General features: G+C 38.2%; 1 protein-coding gene across 1 annotated transcript in view; it reads right to left on the reverse strand.

Annotated features, from left to right (window-relative positions):
• Positions 1 to 7,758: 7,758 nt before the first annotated feature.
• The window catches only part of LOC146456071 (CUB and sushi domain-containing protein 3-like), a 75,962-nt gene continuing 63,418 nt past the window's right edge, over positions 7,759 to 20,302 (reverse strand). Inside the window, exons 11-15 of the mRNA XM_085093542.1 lie at positions 19,311 to 19,498; positions 15,386 to 15,607; positions 9,877 to 10,036; positions 8,708 to 8,895; positions 7,759 to 7,799 (exon numbers count right to left, since the gene is read on the reverse strand). Coding sequence (XP_084949668.1) covers positions 7,759 to 7,799; positions 8,708 to 8,895; positions 9,877 to 10,036; positions 15,386 to 15,607; positions 19,311 to 19,498 — 799 coding nt within the window. The remainder of the gene's footprint in view (positions 7,800 to 8,707; positions 8,896 to 9,876; positions 10,037 to 15,385; positions 15,608 to 19,310; positions 19,499 to 20,302) is intronic.

The following is a 20,302-nucleotide window of genomic DNA, read 5'->3' on the forward strand; positions in this document are numbered from 1 at the left end:
AGCAGAATTGACACAGTTTTGAGTTTCCGAACATTTTTTAATATGTCTGGGAACCCTGTTAAGCAAAGACGGCAGCAACAACGCTGCAAAAAAATCGCTCCGAACGAGCATTTTAAATTTTGGTAGATTTTTTTGCCGTCCTCTGCAAGTCTACAACGCAACGTGAAATGACCTAATTTAAGGTTTTGAGGAGAACATGTGCAAACGACGGTGAATTTTTCTTTGTTAACTTGAACGCAACTCCTACTAATTTAGGCAACTTGCTAACCACGTACTTAAGTCTAATGCGTTTCCGCACAATAATCAATAATTTTGCCTTATTAATGTGTTTCAAGCTTTACAAATATACTTCAATCGTTTCGACAGAACAAATATTCGTCCAAAAACTAATTTTTAAACACTTTGTTTAGGTTAGTTTCGTTCGCACCGCATGGCTCTCGTTGAGATCTGTGCCAAGCAACCAAGAGTAATTTTCCCGTGTTCTCCTCTTGTTGAAGTTTGTTTAGATGTTAGTAGCAGCAATATTGACTGAGTTGTAAATTCTTCACATGTAATAAAAAAGCCAATTTATAAGTATTATAAATTAAAGTTAATGTGACAACCATGAAGTTACGGCTTCAGGTTTTGATTACCGGTGATGTGATATGCTACCAAGACAGGACCTGTCAAATCCCAATGCCCAAAGGTCATTCCGGTCCTTGTGCAACATCCGGTTATCTTATTAGACCAATGGGGATCGAGGTGCTCACGTGTAATCAAATACCATGAATATACCATTGTTCATCGTGCCTATCTGTATGAAACCTTCACACGTGTAGTTTTGTTCTACAAGTTCAGCTGTGTTTTACAAGTTCCACGTTCGGTTTACCAGTCCTACAGTTTTCAGTCCATAGTATTCTTGTTTTCTCTGCGATTTACCAGCGGTTTTATACGGTTCGACGATCTTTGGTCCGGATAACACACATAATGCCGCCTCGACGCTCTCGTTCCCGAACAGCCGCGGGAAGTCTCCAACTCCGAACTGCTGTTTTGCAAGCCCTCTCGCTCTCACAGCTCCGCGATATCTGCCAAACTAACGGTCTCCCCGTCACGGGCAACCGAAATGTTCTTACCGAGCGATTGAGGGACGCAGGTATTGCTTTAGAAGGCTCTGACGAGCGTGGCGAACAGAACAATCGGCGGAATAATCCTTCACCGATGGCGGACCCACCCGCTTCGGAACGCCCCCAAAGTTTTACAAATGAACAAATGACAACCATAAAGCGCTTTGTTCAAGAAGCTGTCTCTGATGCGGCGACAGGAATCGCAAGTGAAGCTGCGAAAGCTGCGGTCAACGCTATGCGGGCCCAACAGAACTCACCATTTGCTCCAGCCGACGCCATCTTGCCAACACAACAACAACAACAAGTCCTCGGATCATCGCCTCTCTCGCAAGAAATCCAAGAGACATTGCCAGGACATTCACCGGGTACAGTGGACACTTCTTTACAAAATGGTGCGCCCTTCCAGGCCATCCCGTCAGCATACGTGAAGGAAATCCAGACCGGTGAGTTCTTTGATCTTTCAAAATTACTCCCCAAAAAACTTATCAATTCATGATGAGGGAGACAACTTAGTGCTATCCCTGGATAACTCGGTGGTCAAAGTTTCTAAAAAGAAGACATCAGGCGCTGGTCTGGGATGGGCGGTCTATGATTACAAATTTCGCCAGAAGGCGAGCACCATTCCAATTAGAGATAAAATTCTGCCACATGGTAAGGTCCTTAAAAAACCCGGAGCTAAGTTTGATATGATGATGGAGGTTTTTCATTGTTATTGCTTTTTCCCTTGGGAGGCGTTCAGAGTTCTGTGTTGTTTTTGTGGTTGTTGTTGTCGTTGTGTGTGCGTGTGCCTTCTTTTGCAGATCTGTAATTCGCTGATCGCGGGCTCTCGTTTTTGGATGGATTGGAGGCCTCTATGGACGGTGTTTTTGGAAACGGCCCTTTATGCTGTTTCTCTTCCCTTTCTTTGTTCACGGAGATCTCAGAAGCTCGCTCCTGGTCGGCGGACGGGTGGAGCAGGCAGTGCTTCTCACGTGTATTTCACGCGGACGATGCGGTTGTGTGTTCACCCAGAAATTCCCTCAGAGATCTCAGGAACTGTTGCCGTACCTAACTCTAACTCTAATTAGATATGCAGCTAGGGTCCATAATGTTTTGTAAGGGATATCTACATCTAATGAGACAACAATAGGGCTTGTGGTTCGTCATGGGGAATACACTTTGTGTATTTGTGGGATGAAGTGCTCCCAATACAGGTCACACTTTTCCCCATGGACTCACAGTCTTAAAACATCCTGCCCCATTCACAACTGGTTACTACGGTAACCATGGAAATAGACTTGGATAGGATAGGACCTCGCTCTGAGGGGATTGTTGGCCCCATGGGGAGTGTCCCATAAGGACCTCGCTCATGGGGGATTATCGCTCTCTGGGAAGGATTACATGAAGTCCTCACTCATTGGGGGGCCCTCTGGGGAGATTGTTGGCTCGCTCAGGGGGGGGGGGGCCCTTTGGGGAGGATGTATCCTTGCTCAGTGGGGATTGCCCTCAGGGGGGGACTCGATACAGGCCTTGCCCACGGGGGTCTCGGCCCTCTCGGGAGGCAGGTTCCCAATTTAGTTTAGCCTGACCTGTATATAAGTTCTGCCGGAATGGAGTGCTTCCTCCCCTACCCCTTTATCCCACAATCTGTTGTTGTCTCACTTACTCTCATGGGTTGGGAACATTAAGAGAATATAAATTTAATTCAGGAGTAAACTGACAACAATAAAACTTAATGTCAAGCATCAAGCAATTGTTCACCTGCGCTGTGAAGCTTCCTACCGCTCGAAAATCCGCGAAAATAGATCGATAAAAATAGCAAACGGTGGATCTAAAAAAAAAACTTACGGAGTAATTTTTTTCCACCGAATTTGACCTGCTCCTTCCTCCCATCAAAAGGGCACTGTTATGCTCGGTTATCATTCGTTGAAAGAAGAAGTAGCGAGGTGAAAGCTCTTAGTCGCCATGACTGATTTCAGTTTCTCAGCTAAACAAATGTCAATCCGACTCAAGTTTCTAGTTTTGATCAAAAAATCGGTTGCCTTTTTTTGTAAGAGACACGAAAACTTAACGTTTATGATTTTCCTTAGTCTAAATGCAGCACTTGATTTTCATGTATTTGTGGTACAAAAAAAACCTGGCTTAAACAGTCGAACTCCAAAGAACTTGGAAGAACTCGTTGTTTTTGGACACAAAATGAAGAATTTAATGAAATGTAGAACTGACCTGCTCAGCCAATGAGGAGCGAGTATTATAGCCGCTCGACCAATCAGGAGTAAGAAATTTTGCCCTCGAGGAAAGGAAAGTTGAGAAAAATTTCCCTCTGTTAAAACAAATCAGCATTCAAAAAAATGTTTCCCTTTGTATTACATTGTTATTATTGTTTAAGCAGTTTGCTTCGAATGCACTAAAAATGTATATAACTGCAGACGGGATGAGGAACTGGTATTAAGGTTATTACGTTCATACGCTAACCAGATTTCTATAAATGCTATGAAAAATATTGGAGCTACCCTTTTAGGTTTGGCTTAAAATATATTTATTAGTAGGATATGACGCAATCCTCGACTAATCAGATGAACGGAATCTCTAAAATCACCTGAGTAATTATACTAAACTGGATATATTTAACAATTATTTTCAAACGCGCGTTTGAGATAAGATGACAGCGTATAATCATCAAAACCAATCAAGAGATATTGCTAGATCTTGATGATTTCACCTTAAAAGAACAATCAGGAGATAATTCAACGGTCGCTATTCTAGGGGCATGCTTAAATGGCTCATGGCCGCTTTATCTGTCTCGATTTGCAAGAACTTATCCCAGCAAATATTGGGTTATGTTAACTTTTCGTGAAAGATTAATTATCTTAATCGAATGACAGGATAGCTGGCATGAAGCCCATTTTTAGCCTGAGTTGAGCTATTTTACATTATTTGGCCCATTACGGTCAGAGTGAGTGTACAATTGTGAACGTCTTTGAATATCTAAGTCGCCAAATTGCACGAGAGCGCTAGAATATTTATCTACAAACAATAAGAATAAGGGCATAAAAAGCTAGTAGAATGAAAGAGCCCAATCATGGGCTGTGATTGGCTTCCCGAGCGGTTAAGATGGAGCAATCTTGTCCGCTCCCGATTACCCATTACCAGTAAGATCAGCATCAAAAGTTTAATCCACAAACAATGCAACATTTCCTTTGATTTTCTTGTTGTTCTAGTGGAAACGCTCACTAGTAAAGGGACATGAAATCTTGTTGGGGTAAGGTAATTTTGTTTTAGCTTTAATGACTGTGACGTTGAATTTATGAGTTGCTCTGCAGTGTCAGATCTTAGTGTAAGGTTAATTTGGTAAAACTTTTTGTTTATTAGTGTCTCAAGTGGAGTACTAAATTGATTAGTTCTCCCACTTTGCAAGGAATGTTTTTAAATTCAAGTGTAGTGATAGTTGCGTTCAGTGTTTAGTGCAATTCAGAATAGTTGCATGTGTTTCTCATTTCATCATTTCATTTTACCTGCCTTTTTCTTGTTGTAAACAACAAAATCGTCTCAAAGTGGCTGGAGATAAACCGTGCGTTGTCTTTCACTATGCTTGTTTATTACCACGTGCACTGTACGATCATCCGATTTCAGCGATTGTTTCTATTCAGTATTAATCTCTAACTTCTTATCAGAACATGTTCACATTCACTCAGCCAATAAGTGCCCTGTATTTGTGTGCTCTATATCCCACAAACTCTCTTAAAATATGCAAAGAGGCGGGGGCTTTAAAGCACAGGGAAATTGTGGGGTAAAATGACTACTTATTACTATGATCTATATAGAGCATACTAATAAGAAAATAGAGCATACAGCCGTCTAATTGTCTTAGCATACCTCAGTGACCGATCTATCAAGCAAAAAAATATTTTTATTTCATACATTTTTATACATTTGTGCAATGATGCATGCTAAATCGCGCGCGCTCTGACAAACTGGCCCATTAACAAAAGCTCATTCATCAATAAAAAACAAAGCTACACAGTGATCTCGCCATACATTGCGCAGTCTCAGAAACTTGCAGTAGAAAAAAATCCAAAAGATTTGCGGCAAAGTACAAAAACTATTGTAAGGTATTCATTTATCCATAAAATTATGGGCATTGCGAATGGCAAACGCAGTTTTGATTTGCCACCATGGCAGAGTTTTCTCAAATGCATTCCAGTATCTCGGAAGGACGCTCAGTGTTGTTGTTACTAAACGGTCGCATCACTTCTTGAAGCTTGCGGATTTCTCGTTCTTCGCCCTCTCGCTGGTCTAATAAAATCAGGCTATCGAGCGTGCACACTATGTTAAGTTTATCACTGAATGCTGATGAAATACTGGATTTAAGCACGTAGGTTTGAGGGAGCTTCTCGGCTTTTCGAACCGCGCGTAATAAAAAAAGGTCGATGCCGCGAGATATCGACATTGTACTAAAATAAAACCGTATACGTTCGCAAAAGTTCGCAAAATGTCATGGGACATTCACGAAGCGGCGCTGCAAAAATCCCCATGTGTTTTACATGGACAGCCTTTTTGTTTCTTTCTGAAACGTGACCGAAACACTGGCCGGTCAGTTTTATTTTTATGCCAGCAAGTTATAAGACTTGCCCGCCGTATCCCGCCGGTGTTGTGTACTCGCTTTTAATTGGTCCAAAAACAATTGGCTTGACAGCGCTTACGTTATCGCTCGCGCATGCACCGAACCGTGAAACTCTCCCTTTAAGGACGGTGCCTACTAATACCGAAGTATTTTTGTGCGGCTTATTACTATGCGGGAAAAACAGATATGAGCAAGGCCTCTTGGAATCCAAAAGAAAATTGGGGGTAGCCACGCATTTTTCAGAGATCATTAAGCAATAATATCTCTAAAAAGCGCCAAAATATAAAGCAATGTATGGGATGTTTTCCTAAATTGAAGCTTAATTATTTCTGAAAAACGCATGGTTACCCCTAATTTTCTTTTGAGATACCAAAAGCACTTGGTAAGTTCTGCTTTCTCCGTATAGTTTTAAACCGCGCAAAATTATCCCTGTAGTAGTAGGTACCACCCATAGGAAACCCGAGTATGTCGAGATGCGCAGAACGTATGCGCAGTAACATTAGTAGGCACCGTGCTTAAAATATCGTCTACATAACCCTGGGATGTTTGGTGAAGCATAAAGATCTTTGGAGTGAGACTGCGTTGGTTTTCTCTTCCTCTCCTCCCAAAATACAGGTTTGTGTAAAACCACGCGGTTTGCTGTAATTGTTTAGGATCTTTTGTATCTGCATTTCCCAGTTGACCACTTTTAAAAAAGCTTTTGCAATTGCTCGCTTGTGAAGGGAGTTTTATAAAGAACTGGACGAACTTTTTTCCTCTTTCATCAGATTTTTACAGACTGCATTTAGGGCATCATTTGCCTTCTTAAATTCATAATCACTGACGATAGACCCCGGGTTTTTAATAGGTGCTTGCTTCAAATATCTATCAATGGCTGCTCGGATGCGCTTTAAGTGAAAAAAACTTTAAACGGTTTGCTATTTGTTTGTCTCACTGACACATAAAACCTCTGCAAACACGTGTTAATACGACTTTGGTTTGTCATTCAATGGGTGTCGTTATTTCTTTTTGGGTTGAAAACCAATCTAAAACAAAACAAGAGCCACAATTGTCACTTTTCTTGGACAACTTTGTTTGTTTTAAACAAAGCATTTTATTTCGGAAATTGTACTTACTTACTTATACTTAAACGGCGACAATAGGGCAGCGAACAACATAACGACTAAACTGTTTCGTTTTCTGTTCTTATAGTGTTCCCCATAGCTAATTTGGGAAGTTACATTACGTATTTCTAGAACGTTCCGAGCTTTGTGATGAGACTTTGCTTAGTCGGTCACCTCAATATATCAGTAATTTAATACCAATAATTAAACAATCTGCCTATTACTTCCGCTCAAATGATGTAATTCTGCGAGAATTTTCTCCTGGAAAAAAAATGTAGCGATTATAATTTGGTGGTAGGTCTTTTCGTCGCCGCGGCTTCCACACTGTGGAATGCTTTGCCTCTTGCCATACAGAAACCTAGATCACTACATTGTTTGAAATCCTCACTGAAAACCTATCTGTTTAGGTTAGCTTTTGATGCCAAGTATAACTCTAATTTATCATACCTAGTTTAATTTCCATGCTGTAACGCGCCTTTGGTCATTATATGTTAAAATGCGCTATACAAGTTGTTAATTATAACTATTTAGCATAAAAATTCATTTGCTAATGTAATAATTTCTGAAAGCAGAAAAAAATTAATGCTAAGATCCGTGCGAGTTATTCAGGAAACAACAGTAAAAAAAGATTAATTCGCCGTCGATGTGACCTAACGGGTTTATCTTCAGGTTTCTTTTATGGCTTATATAAGTATTTTTTGTTTTGGTTTTTGTTTTGTTTTTGTTTTGTTTTTTTTTTTAGATTCGAGTGACATACTTGAGGAAAAGTCTTGCGAAGATAGGAGGAGTCTTTTCTTCATGAAACGTTATACTACTATTTCCGGACTTTTCTGACTTTAACTAGCTAAAATTGTCCTAGTGAAAACACAACCAATAGGGTTGAGATATTTTCTAGATTTGAACGAAATTTGGAGAAAACATTCGTCACTCACTAATGCACAAAAGTGTTTCAGGCTCTTGCCAAAATCGTCTTCCTAGCGCATAAGACTCCTTTAAAAATATTCAATTATCAAACTTAACAATAGATTTTCTCAGTACGCAATGGGCATTTCGAAAAGCCTGAACGCTTTGTTAGCCCATTATCTCCTGAAGGATATAGTCTAGCTTGCTGGGATATCTGCATTAACGTGGGAACTGGTAGTTAATTCAGTCAAAGCACAGACTGACAGTTTTGGGTTTCAGTACTTTCATCGCCTTCAAAACCGAAAGCATTATTTCCAGATTGTACAGCTTAATAGCTTTACACTAATATATAGTTAACGTTTTTAGGGTTTCTATAAAAGCGGTCCGAGTAGGTTTGGAATAACCCATTACCGATTGTCCTCAAAATTTCACAGTTGCCCTTAAACCTTCGTTTCTCGGCCGACTGTGCATTTTTCGTACAATCTTTCGCCTCAATCGGACATTATCGTCCGATAAGGTAACCGCCTGAGGGTGTATTTGCTAAACAACCGCGCTTAATACAGTACCACTTGACGATTTTTTTCCCCCTAAAGCCGCCGTTACACGTTGAAACTTTTAGCTGAAACTTGTGTGCAACGGCGCTGCGAAACAGGTTTCAGCAGGCGTTGCACCGTGTGATATGGTCGGTTTCGTGAAACTTTTTCGAACTTCCGTTGCGAGACAAGTTTCACGAAAAGTAGAACCGCTTTCTACTTCTGCAACGGCTCGCAACGGTCGCAGTGGTGAAAAAACAAGAGTTTCACCGTGTAACACCACTTCGTGAAACTGGTCTCGTTCGCCGTTGCACACAAGTTTCAGCTAAAAGTTTCAACGTGTAACGGCGGCTTAACGCGTAGATTATAATCGGTAAATTATAATTTATCATAACAAACAACCTCTGAATGGAAAATTGACATTTACTTTGGAGAGTATTTCGTTCGACTCTTTCTACTTACCGGGAGAAACAAAGGAGAAATCTAACTTGTATCCTCTGTATCCGTAGTATCCATATGCATATCCGTCTGAGTGAAAGGTTAGCACAGCATAGCGTCCAGTGAAACTGATGTTCAATCCAGACTTCACCCCACAGTATGTACCTACGGTATAGTGGTTATCATTGGAAATCCTCAAGTAGTCACCATACCTGCAAACAAGAAAGACGTATTTGTTTAGTTCATTTATGATGAGAAAACATAAGCTTAAATGACATGAGCTAACACAACTTGATAAGATAAGATGTGACAAAATCACACGCATTATTATATGTTTACTGATCGAGTTAAAGGACCATTGCCAATTCCTAACAAATAAGAGCACATATATACATTAAAGTAAGACAAACATTACAATAACTTACATTTAAACTATATAATGACAAATCGACAAGGTAACCCATAAAAAAATGCTAAAGTAATCCATCGGCCTAATGATAACTGATGCAAATACAACAACACAGACAAACAACCCTTACAAACAGCTTACCTACCAATTTGTCTAAAAAAAAAAGCAAAGGTTTCAAAACAACCCATAATCAGGCCAGTATGAAGTAAAGACAGGCAAGATGAGTAGAAAATCAGCGGATCACATACGTGCCTAACTAGTTTATCACATATGTGTCATGACAGTAAATGATAAGGCAGTCTAGTTATTGATTTGATTCTAAGCCGCAGATCAAAACAACAACAATAACAACAAAAAGCAAAAAAAAAAAAAAAACACACAAATAAGCAAAGAAACAGGCGAATGAGTCTCAAGATAAAAATAGCTAGTTCTAGAGTAATGAGACTAACATGTAAATTTGTTCTTTGCGATGTTTCAATAACTTTTTTTCGAGTAGTGTATAAACCTTTTTTTTTTTTTCTTTTTCTTTCTTTCTTTCTTTTTTTTTTTTTTGTCTTTTATTCTTCTCCAGTCATCTCCACAATATACATTAGGAGAATAAAGGTATTAAAATAACGGAGAAAGGGCCACAAACAGAAAGACTAATACTTAGCCCTAATAATGAAAGAAAAAAAACAAGGTTCAAGCAAATATAGACAAAACAAAGAAACAATCACAACCACCGTTATCATGCAAAGGAGGTTATGTAATGTATACTCTAAACACTGATTCGATAGTTTTGTACCAGCAAGATCTCCAAGAATCCTGTAGGTTAAAATGGGAAAAGTAAATCTTCATAGCCATGCCGTGTGGAATATCAACCCGATAGACACAGTCCATGATGTTTGGATAGTTGTTTGGATATCCGGGACTTTTCAGGACGTTGTTGACAACGGCACCACATCCTGTTGGATTAAGTAGACATTTAGTTTTAATAAGTCATTCCTTAAATGTAGATCAGTTTGTGATAAAAGTTAACGCTAAAAAATCACGACGTTTCGACCTCTCCGAGGTCAGTTTCAAGTGCGCTTAAAAAAAACCAAAGCTTAGCATAAATATATTACAAACAGTTAAAATCGGTAAGAATGTCATGAACGCTAAAATGTGATAAAAGAAGCAGTGATTAGTATTTATAAAGTTAAAAAAGGACATAAAACAATGAAGTAATAAAACAATAATGAGGCCTGATAAAAACTGATCTAAACAAATAATTTCGCTCGGATGAAATCACGCAGCTTGTTTAGTGTTGGTTTAAGTTCTTTGATAAAAAAAAAAGCATTACGAAAATGAGGCAGTCAAGTTTGTTCTTACATTTTCTTAAAATTTCAAAACTTCGCGCAATGCCATTTGGGGCTATATTGTGCTGCTCCCTCGAGTAGTTTGCGATTGCCGATCCCTTGTGTTCTTCAATTCGCTGGTGAAGACGTCGGTGCGTGTAACCGACATAACCTGCATCGCCCAGGCTACACTGAGAATAATAGACAACGCACTGTTGATTCACAAGGGGTGACTTGTCTTCCCTCACTGCTGCGAAATTATTTGTTAAGATCAGTTCTTAGGAAGCCTCATTATTGTTTTAATGTTTCAGAGTTAAAGTCCAGTTTTACTTTATAAATACTTATCATTAACACATTTTATCACATTTTAGCGTTCATAACTCTCTTACCGATTTTAACTGTTTGTAATATATTTATGCTAAGCTTTGTATTTTACTCTCACTTGAAAACGACCTAGGAGAGGTCGAAACGTCGAGATTTTTTAGCGTTTATTTTTCAAACAAATTTTAGTTTTAAATAACCATTTTAGAAAGGTTAAAAGAAAAAGAAAACCTGAGTCAAAGAACTTGAAAAAACGTTTTAATTAAAAATTAGTACATTCGAAAAAACATGCAAAATAAGTACAATTTTTAGATGTTACACTCTGCAAAAATCAGCACAAAAGGTATCAATTGATTAGTGTATAGCTTTGTACGGTGTAACTACTTTATTAATAGCTTAGCTTTGTGACACGTTTCTTGTTTTTTACCATAATTATATATCAGAAATAGTGCGTTTTACAGAGAAACACTTGTTTTAGTACGGTTCTTTTTCTGGCACCTAAGAACTACGAGTCAAACATAAGTAAATAATATTTTGATTTCCTTCTATTTAACAATAAAGTGCTCCAAACGCCCAATTTTTTCTCTAAAACAAATTTCCATACTTTGGTGAGTATCTCTACGTAAAGAAAAAATGTTTCGGTTAAATCCTCGCCTTTTTATCCCCCTTAAAGTTGAATACCGAATTGTTCACGACCGCGTAAAGGGGATCTGGAGAAAGTCAAGTTCTGACGTCAAATCGAGAACGACGCTTAAGCGATTTTCAGTCAGTTATCTTTATTTTCGAACTTTCAAAGCTTTCTGTTGCAAAATTCGTTCGATTCGGGCTCCATAGCCATCAGAATTCTACCGAAATTTACAATGTCATTCACGTCATCGCATTTGGAGTCGGGCTTTGACTCAGGCAACTCAGAAATCAGTTTAATAGCTGGATACGAAATGTAACCCGATCAGGATTTATCCTGTTTATCACCACAGAGATAACCCAAAACCTCGAGTGAGTCTAGCGATGACGATGCTGTTGCTTATGCTGACGACCCACTGGCAGACGAGAAAAAACAGCGAGATACCAAGGGGAAAGTGAAGGCCGTATTCGAAAAGACCGATAACAAGACAATGTAGAACTCAGGGAATGTCAAGATTCGCGATTGTTTACTTTAATTCCACGCGTCGTTTTGTCATGCCTATTGATATTTTCCATGTGTTGGTATGCTTTGTTTACACGCTAAAGCGTTTGTATTTCTTAAATCATTTATCCGCTTACATAATGTTACTGTACTTCAGATGCAAGTGTAGAAATTGTGGAGTCGTTTGGTTGCAAAAGTGTGCGAACGTTGTTGCTAGCGCTGTTGTGAATGGTAAGATTGTCGATCACTTGAGGGTCGTTCTGCTATTACAGAAGTATAAATTGCTGGGAAAGCGGTGATTCTGAAGCTGTCTCGCTCTAACCCGTTCTTTACACTCTGGACAACGATTGGCAGGCCGCTGAGACGTCGCACCACTAAATTATAAACCTTACTCGCTCTTTACACCCTGACCGGCCATATGGTGAGCCACCGAGACTTCGAGCCACTAAATTGTTAACTCTACTCGTTCTATACACGCGACTGGCGAGCCGCCTCACTGAGTTATATACCTCTCGAAATGTGTCTCTCTATTGTTTATTTGCTCCGAGTCTTCATCCTTTGATCCTTAATCCTTTGTGCATGTGTAATTGCATACAAAATCGTCCGTTACAAAATACTTCGAGCATATTACTGAACTCTTCGATGACTCCCATCGAGCACGCTTCTGTCTAACAAAGTCGACCCATCTTTTTCTTCGTTTCTTCGCCTCTGGACGCTCATCGCCTTAGAAGGTATCGTACAGTACGCTTTTCCTTCCTGCAAATTCCTAGCCTTACTACAACTTCTGCGACTAACTGCAATCAGGAGTCGAACTTACTATTACTAGTTCGGATGCTCTACCACTGAGCTACAGGAGACTCGTGGAAGCTAAAGCCATTAAACTAGGTTTATGGGACAAACATCCTGCATACTTGCATACTACTAGGATTGGAGTGTCAATGAGTGGCATATGCGCAATGAGAGGAAACGTGATGTGATTTTTTTTAAGCCTGAGAGCATCTGAACTAGTAATCGGAAGGTCTTAGGTCTTACTCCTGATAGGAACACTCGGGATTTCTTTTTCTAAGTTTGCCTGTGTTATTACTGAATAATACATCATACTCATTTGTTCACCAGGCAGTGTAGAGCATTCCAACTAGTAACCGTAAGGTCTTAGGCTCGACTTCTGATAGGTGCACTCGGAATTTTTTTTTCGAAGGGTGCCTTTGTTATTACTGAACAGTACATCATTCTCATTTGTTTACCAGGCTTAAAAAATATTACATCACGTTTCCTTTCCTAGCTTCAGAAAAGCACAGAAATTGAACAAAAACCAATCAGAACAATTAATTAAAGAAACACTAATTTTACCTAAAAGCAACAGCTATATTAAGAAAAGTTTTTTTCTTTATTTTGAAAAGGAATCTTTCATTTTGTGAAGAAAACTTCCTGTCAAAATTTGGTTGCCATGACAACATCAAAGTCAATGAATACAAACGACCACATAAAACTTGTTTCAGTTAAATTTCTAAAAACGAACTTAAGTTTCATGGAGTTTGCGCAAATATTAAAAACGTTATGCAGGTTTAAAGTCGCCGTGGACGGAATCCCTCCTACTAATCTACACACGGTTAATCTAAACTACATACGGTTAATCTTAATTTATCCCTATTTAACTTATTGTACTACAGTTTGGTCTTCTACTTATGTAACAAACTTAAATCGCATTTTTCTTCTTCAAAAACGAGCTGTGCGAGCTATGACAAATTCTAATCACCTTGCACCTTTTTTGCACAATTGAATATCCTAGATATTTTTAAAGTGAATTCCCTTTATATTGCAAAATTTACGTTTTCCTCTCACCAACGTTTGCTGCCTTCGCCCTTTTTAAATTTAATTCCGACTGGTGGTCAAATTCATAATTATGATACTAGAACCTCAGCTCATTTTCGACCTCACACCTGCCGAAATAATTTCAAGCAATTTACTATACTCTATAGAGGGCCAAAAATATGGAATGCTTTTCCATTATCAATTACGTCTTCCCCTAGTCTATCTACCTTCAAAAGAAAGCTTCTTGATTTCCTCAGTTAATTGCATGAAACGTCCGACTCTGTTATGTCTATATAGTCTTACCAACGTATTTTAAAAAATCTAAGTACAATGTCTTTACTAGTCTTAAAGTCCTAACAAATCTCCGAGGAGACCTCTCAGTATAAGCCCGGGGGTTTCTTGAGGTCTCCCCGCCACTTCTTACTTCTTCTTTTACTATTATTATTTATTCTAAACTTATGTACGATCCTAGTCTATTATTCATTGTGACTTTCTATGTTTGTATGTCGTGGTGAATAAATAAATAAATAAATAAATAAATAAATAAATAAATAAATAAATAAATAAATAAATAAATAAAATAAAATAAATATAAAAGAAACAAGTGAAGTATGTGTGGTGTTCTCGTGTTCTAAAAGTGACGTCAGCAACCACTAGACCCATGCTCCTTAAAAATCGGTCGTGAACCAAAATGGTGGTGATTTTAGGCTATTTTCCGTTTTTCCAGAGGGTACAAAATAGCGAAGATTTCACCAAATCAAAAAAAAAAAAACTTCTGCGGGATGCCAACCAAAATATGGGGATTTTTGTGGGAGAAAAAATGGGGATGGAGGGGTTTAGGTGCACTTTAATTGAGTGAGCTCAGCATATTGTTAGAATCAATGGAGGCTGCCTGAAGTAGACTTGTTAGTGGAAACTTGCAAGTAAAGAAAAATTACACACTACTTCCATGTGTTTTATTCCAGCAAGTCATTCGGAAGCCTCGTTTAATGTTAAATATTACCAAGAGAATCTGGCTTGAAAGTATTTAATTAACAATACTTAAATTAATATCCTCTATTTACATAAGACGTTATCAAAGTTTTACACAAAATGCATGTCCTTGGCTAGCAGAATCAATTTTTAGAAAGTGACAGTCGAATGCTGATTACCGTGAACAAATACAATAACAAACCAGCTTTGGTAAACTTACTTCTTCACCAAGTTTACAAAAAAAATCCACTCAATACATTGCGCCGATTAAAACGCTTTGCTCTGCAGACATGAAGGCGTTGCAAGATGGAATTTTCACAAATTTTAACAATGTACGAAGAAAGAGAAATGCGGTCATCTAATAGTCAATGCAGAAGTAAGAAGATAGTGAATGGTGGTCTATGTGTTATTAATGGCTTTGTCAAAGGAGGAGTTGTAGTGTGTTCTGTTAAGGAGTGTGTCATAAACTTCATCAAAGACGACCTCGGTGAACCTGTTTTTAAGTGAATTCGTGCATTTTTAAACTGAACAGTAATGGTAAGCTCCCTAATTTTCAATTCCTTATCGTCGCAGAATTAGTATGCGACAGATGTCACAAGAATCTTCATATGGATATTATTGTTTAAAGAATGAAGGTAAAAATATAATATGAATTACATATGTATTAGTCATATGTATTAAAAAATCTAAAAGTTAGTTACAAAAGGAAAAAACAAACACAAAGGAAAGCAAAAGAAAAGGCAAACCTGTAACAGAAAACGTTTTTGAATCTGTCCCTGCCTGGTTGATAGCCATACAAGTGACGTTTCCCTCCTTTGTAACTTTTACAACTACAGTATCTGTTCCCTGACCCAAAATGGTGGAATTCTGAATTAGCGACATATTCATGGGATGAGTTCCTTCAGCCGAACACTTTACCACGTAACCTGGAACTTTTTGCACCGCTGGAATCGTTATTTTCGGTTTATCTGAAATAGTATGAGGCAAAGATAAAAGAATACCGTTTTAGAAAAGTGTCACCCCGGACTTAATTGCATCTTTAATGCCTTTCGGAATTACATTTTCTATCGTCCTTTTTACTTCTTCCTCAGAAACGTCAACAAATTCGCTAAACAGACATTTTGAAAATTACAGGGCTGCCACTACAATAATCTCGCGCGAGGTGGTTATAGAAGGATATGACGCAATCCTCGACCAATCAGATAAACAGAATCTCTGTAATCACCTGAGTAATTATACTAAACTGAATATATTTAACAATTATTCCATAAGCGCGTGTTTGAGATAAGATGATAGGATATAATCATTTCATATCCAAAACGCGCGAGTGGAATAATTAATTTCTTAAAAAAACAAGCTATAGATATTGCTAGATGTCGATGATTTTGCCTTGCAAGAACAACCAGGAGATAAATTAAAGGTCGCTATTGTTCGGGCATGCTTTAATGGTTCATGGCCGCTATATCTGTCTCGATTTGAAACAACATATCCAAAGAAATTTTGTATTATTTTAATTTTTTTTAAAGATTAATTATCTTAAGTGAATCACAGGATAGCAGGCATGAGGCTCATTTTTAGTCAGACTTGGCCATTTTAAATTATTTGGCACCATTCGGGTCCAAATAACATGTATACAATTGTCAATGTCTTTGAATATCTGAGTCGCCAAATTGCACGAGAGCGCTAAAATATTTAGCTACAAACAATAAGCATAGAGGCATAAAAAGCTAGTAGAATGAAAGAGTCAAATCATGCTCTGTGATTAGCTTCCCGAGCGGTCAAGATGGAGCGATCTTGCCCGCTCGGGATTACCCGTTGCCAGTGAGCTCAGCATCGAAAGTTTAATCCACAAACAACGCAATATTTCCTTCCATTTTCTTGTTGTTCTGGGGCAACCGCTCACTAAAATGTTAACAACATTTGCCCAGAGAAAAGGAAGGGACATGAAATCTTCTTGGGGTAGGGTAAATTTTGTGACGTTGAATTTATGGTTTGCTCTGCAGTGTCATATCTTAGTGAGGTTAATTTGGTAAAATTTTTTGTTTATTATTGTCTCAAGTCGAGTACTAAATTGATTAGTTCTCCCACTTTACAAGGAATGTTTTTATATTCTAGCGTAGTGATAGGTGCGTTCAGATTTCAACGATTTTTTCCATCCACTAATAAGCTCTAATGTCTCATTAGAACATGTTCACATCCACTCAGCCAATCAGTTCCCAGTATTTGTGTGCTCTTTATCAACAGAAACTTTCTTAAATTATGTAAAGAGGCCGCGGCTTTTAAGGACAGGGAAAGTGTGGGGTAAAGTGACCTATTCATTAGTATGCTCTATATAGAGCATACTAATGAGTGTATAGAGCACTGGTACGGGTATGGCTTGCCATCACCTCTCAGAACTTCCAATATGAATTCTGTAAGCCAGTAATTTACCTCTTTCACGGGGGTGTTGTCCAAATTAACTGGAACGGAACTATACTCATCTCTAAGGGTTTCAATTTGTGTGTTTCGGTATTCATTTCAGACTCGATAGACGTTTATCGACCACACGGTACTTTGTCGAGTTGGAATTCTTTCTCTTTCTTTTTGCTCAATTTCGTTCACTGTGGTAGGCTTTTAGAAACATGCACTTTTATCGAATTCATCCCCCAAGCACTCGGATATTTCTACGCTTTCAAAAGCAAGTAACTCTTGAGTGGCAAGGACGGCCTCAAGTTTATCGAGCTCTGTACACTGGTTCATAGCCGGAGCAAATGAGCCATTAAAACAACAAAGAAAAAACAAAGCCCCAAAGAAAGAAATATTACGGCGACATCCAAAACAAACTAACAACGTGATTCCTAAGTGTAAATGGCAAAATTAAAATACGATCATAAATAGAATCTCCATAAATTGCGGTTTCTTCGCGGATGTGACCATGTTCTAAGACGATCAGACAATGAACGCTAGTGTCCTGGGATATCGGATATAGCGCCTCTCGCATTAGATAGAAGTGCCATTCGGGCTCTGCCCTCGTCGCCTTCTATCTATTCTCGAGGCACTTTATCCTATAGACCCCTCTGGTTCATTGTCTAACCCTTACTTATACTTAAACGGCGACAATAGGGCAGCGAACAGTATAACGACTAAACTGTTTCGTTTTTCCTTCTTATAGTGATCCCCAAAGCTAATTTGGGAAATTACATTACGTAATTCTAGAACGTTCCGAGCTTTGTGATGAGACTTTGCTTAGTCGGTCACCTCAATATATCAGTAATTTAATACCAATAATTAAACAATCTGCCTATTACTTCCGCTCAAATGATGTAATTCTACGAGAATTCCCTCCTGGAAAAAAAAAATGTAGCGATTATAATTTGGTGGTAGGTCTTTTTGTCGCCGCTGCTTCCACACTGTAGAATGCTTTACCTCTTGCCATACAGAAACCTAGATCACTACATTGTTTGAAATCCTCACTGAAAACCTATCTGTTTAGGTTAGCTTTAGATGCCAAGTATAACTCTAATGTATCATACCTAGTTTAATTTCCATGCTGTAACGCGCCTTTGGTCATTATATGTTAAAATGCGCTATACAAGTTGTTAATTATAACTATTTAGCATAAAAATTCATTTGCTAATTTAACTGACAATTTCTGAAAGCAGAAAAAAATTAATGCTAAGATCCGTGCAAGTTATTCAGGAAACAACAGTAAAAAAAGGGTTAATTCGCCGTCGATGTGACCTAACGGGTTTATCTTTAGGTTTCTTTTATGGCTTATATAAGTATTTTTTGTTTTTGTTTTTGTTTTGTTTTTGTTTTGTTTTTTTAGATTCGAGTGACATACTTGAGGAAAAGTCTCGCGAAGAAAGGAGGAGTCTTTTCTTCATGAAACGTTATACTACTATTTCCGGACTTTTCTGACTTTAACTAGCTAAAATTGTCCTAGTGAAAACACAACCAATAGGGTTGAGATATTTTCCAGATTTGAACGAAATTTGGAGAAAACATTCGTCACTCACTAATGCACAAAAGTGTTTCAGGCTCTTGCCAAAATCGTCTTCCTAGCGCATAAGACTCCTTTAAAAATATTCAATTATCAAACATAACAATAGATTTTCTCAGTACGCAATGGGCATTTCGAAAAAGCCTGAACGCTTTGTTAGCCCATTATCTCCTGAAGGATATAGTCTAGCTTGCTGGGATATCTGCATTAACGTGAGAACTGGTAGTTAATTCAGCCAAAGCACACACTGACAGTTTTGGGTTTCAGTGCTTTCATCGCCTTCAAAACCGAAAGCATTATTTCCAGATTGTACAGCTTAATAGCTTTACATTAATATATAGTTAACGTTGTTAGGGTTTCTATAAAAAGCGGTCCGAGTAGGTTTGGAATAACCCATTACCGATTGTCCTCAAAATTTTACAGTTGCCCTTAAACCTTCGTTTCTCGGCCGACTGTGCCTTTTTCGTACAATCTTTCGCCTCAATCGGACAATATCGTCCGATAAGGTAACCGCCTGAGGGTGTATTTGCTAAACAACCGCGCTTAATACAGTACCACTTGACGATTTTTTTTCCAATAGTAACGCGTAGATTATAATCGGTAAATTATAATTTATCATAACAAACAACCTCTGAATGGCAAATTGACATTTACTTTGGAGAGTATTTCGTTCGACTCTTTCTACTTACCGGGAGAAACAAAGGAGAAATCTAACTTGTATCCTCTGTATCCGTAGTATCCATATGCATATCCGTCTGAGTGAAAGGTTAGCACAGCATAGCGTCCAGTGAAACTGATGTTCAATCCAGACTTCACCCCACAGTATATACCTACGGTATAGTTGTTATCATTGGCAATCCTCAAGTAGTCACCATACCTGCAAACAAGAAAGACGTATTTGTTTAGTTCATTTATGATGAGAAAACATAAGCTTAAATGACATGAGCTAACACAACTTGATAAGATAAGATGTGACAAAATCACATGCATTATTATATGTTTACTGAGTTAAAGGACCATTGCCAATTACTGACAAATAAGTGCAGATATATACATTAAAGTAGGACAGACATTACAATAACTTACATTCAAACTATATAATGACAAATCGATAAGGTAACCGATAAAAAATGCTAAAGTAATCCATCGGCCTAATGATAAATGATGCGAATACAACGACACAGACAAACAACCCTTATAAACAGCTTACCTACCAATTTGTCTAAAAAAAAAAAGCAAAGGTTTCAAAACAATCCATAATCAGGCCAGTATGAAGTAAAGACAGGCAAGATGAGTAGAAAATCAGCGGATCACATACGTGCCTAACTAGTTTATCACATATGTGTCATGACAGTAAATGACAAGGCAGTCTAGTTATTGATTTGATTCTAAGCCGCAAAATGCGTGTACCTTAGTGCCAACCGTTTTTGTAAGGCATGATAAAATGAAATACAACTTTTATTTTTGTTTTCCGTTTTCCTACAATATTGAAAAACAAAATTCAAAGTTCTATTTCCGATTTTCGTTTTTTTACGACTTTGGAAAACGGAATTCCAGTGTCCATTTCCGTTTTTCGTTTTTTTACGACTTTGGAAAACGGAATTCCAATTTCCACTTTCGTTTTCGTCTTTTGTTTTCCTACGACATTGGAAAACGGAATTCCAACTACCATTTCAGTCTG

The sequence above is a fragment of the Pavona decussata genome, unplaced genomic scaffold, assembly GCF_977016875.1.
Source record: "Pavona decussata unplaced genomic scaffold, jaPavDecu1.1 SCAFFOLD_261, whole genome shotgun sequence".
Taxonomy (NCBI): domain Eukaryota; kingdom Metazoa; phylum Cnidaria; class Anthozoa; order Scleractinia; family Agariciidae; genus Pavona; species Pavona decussata.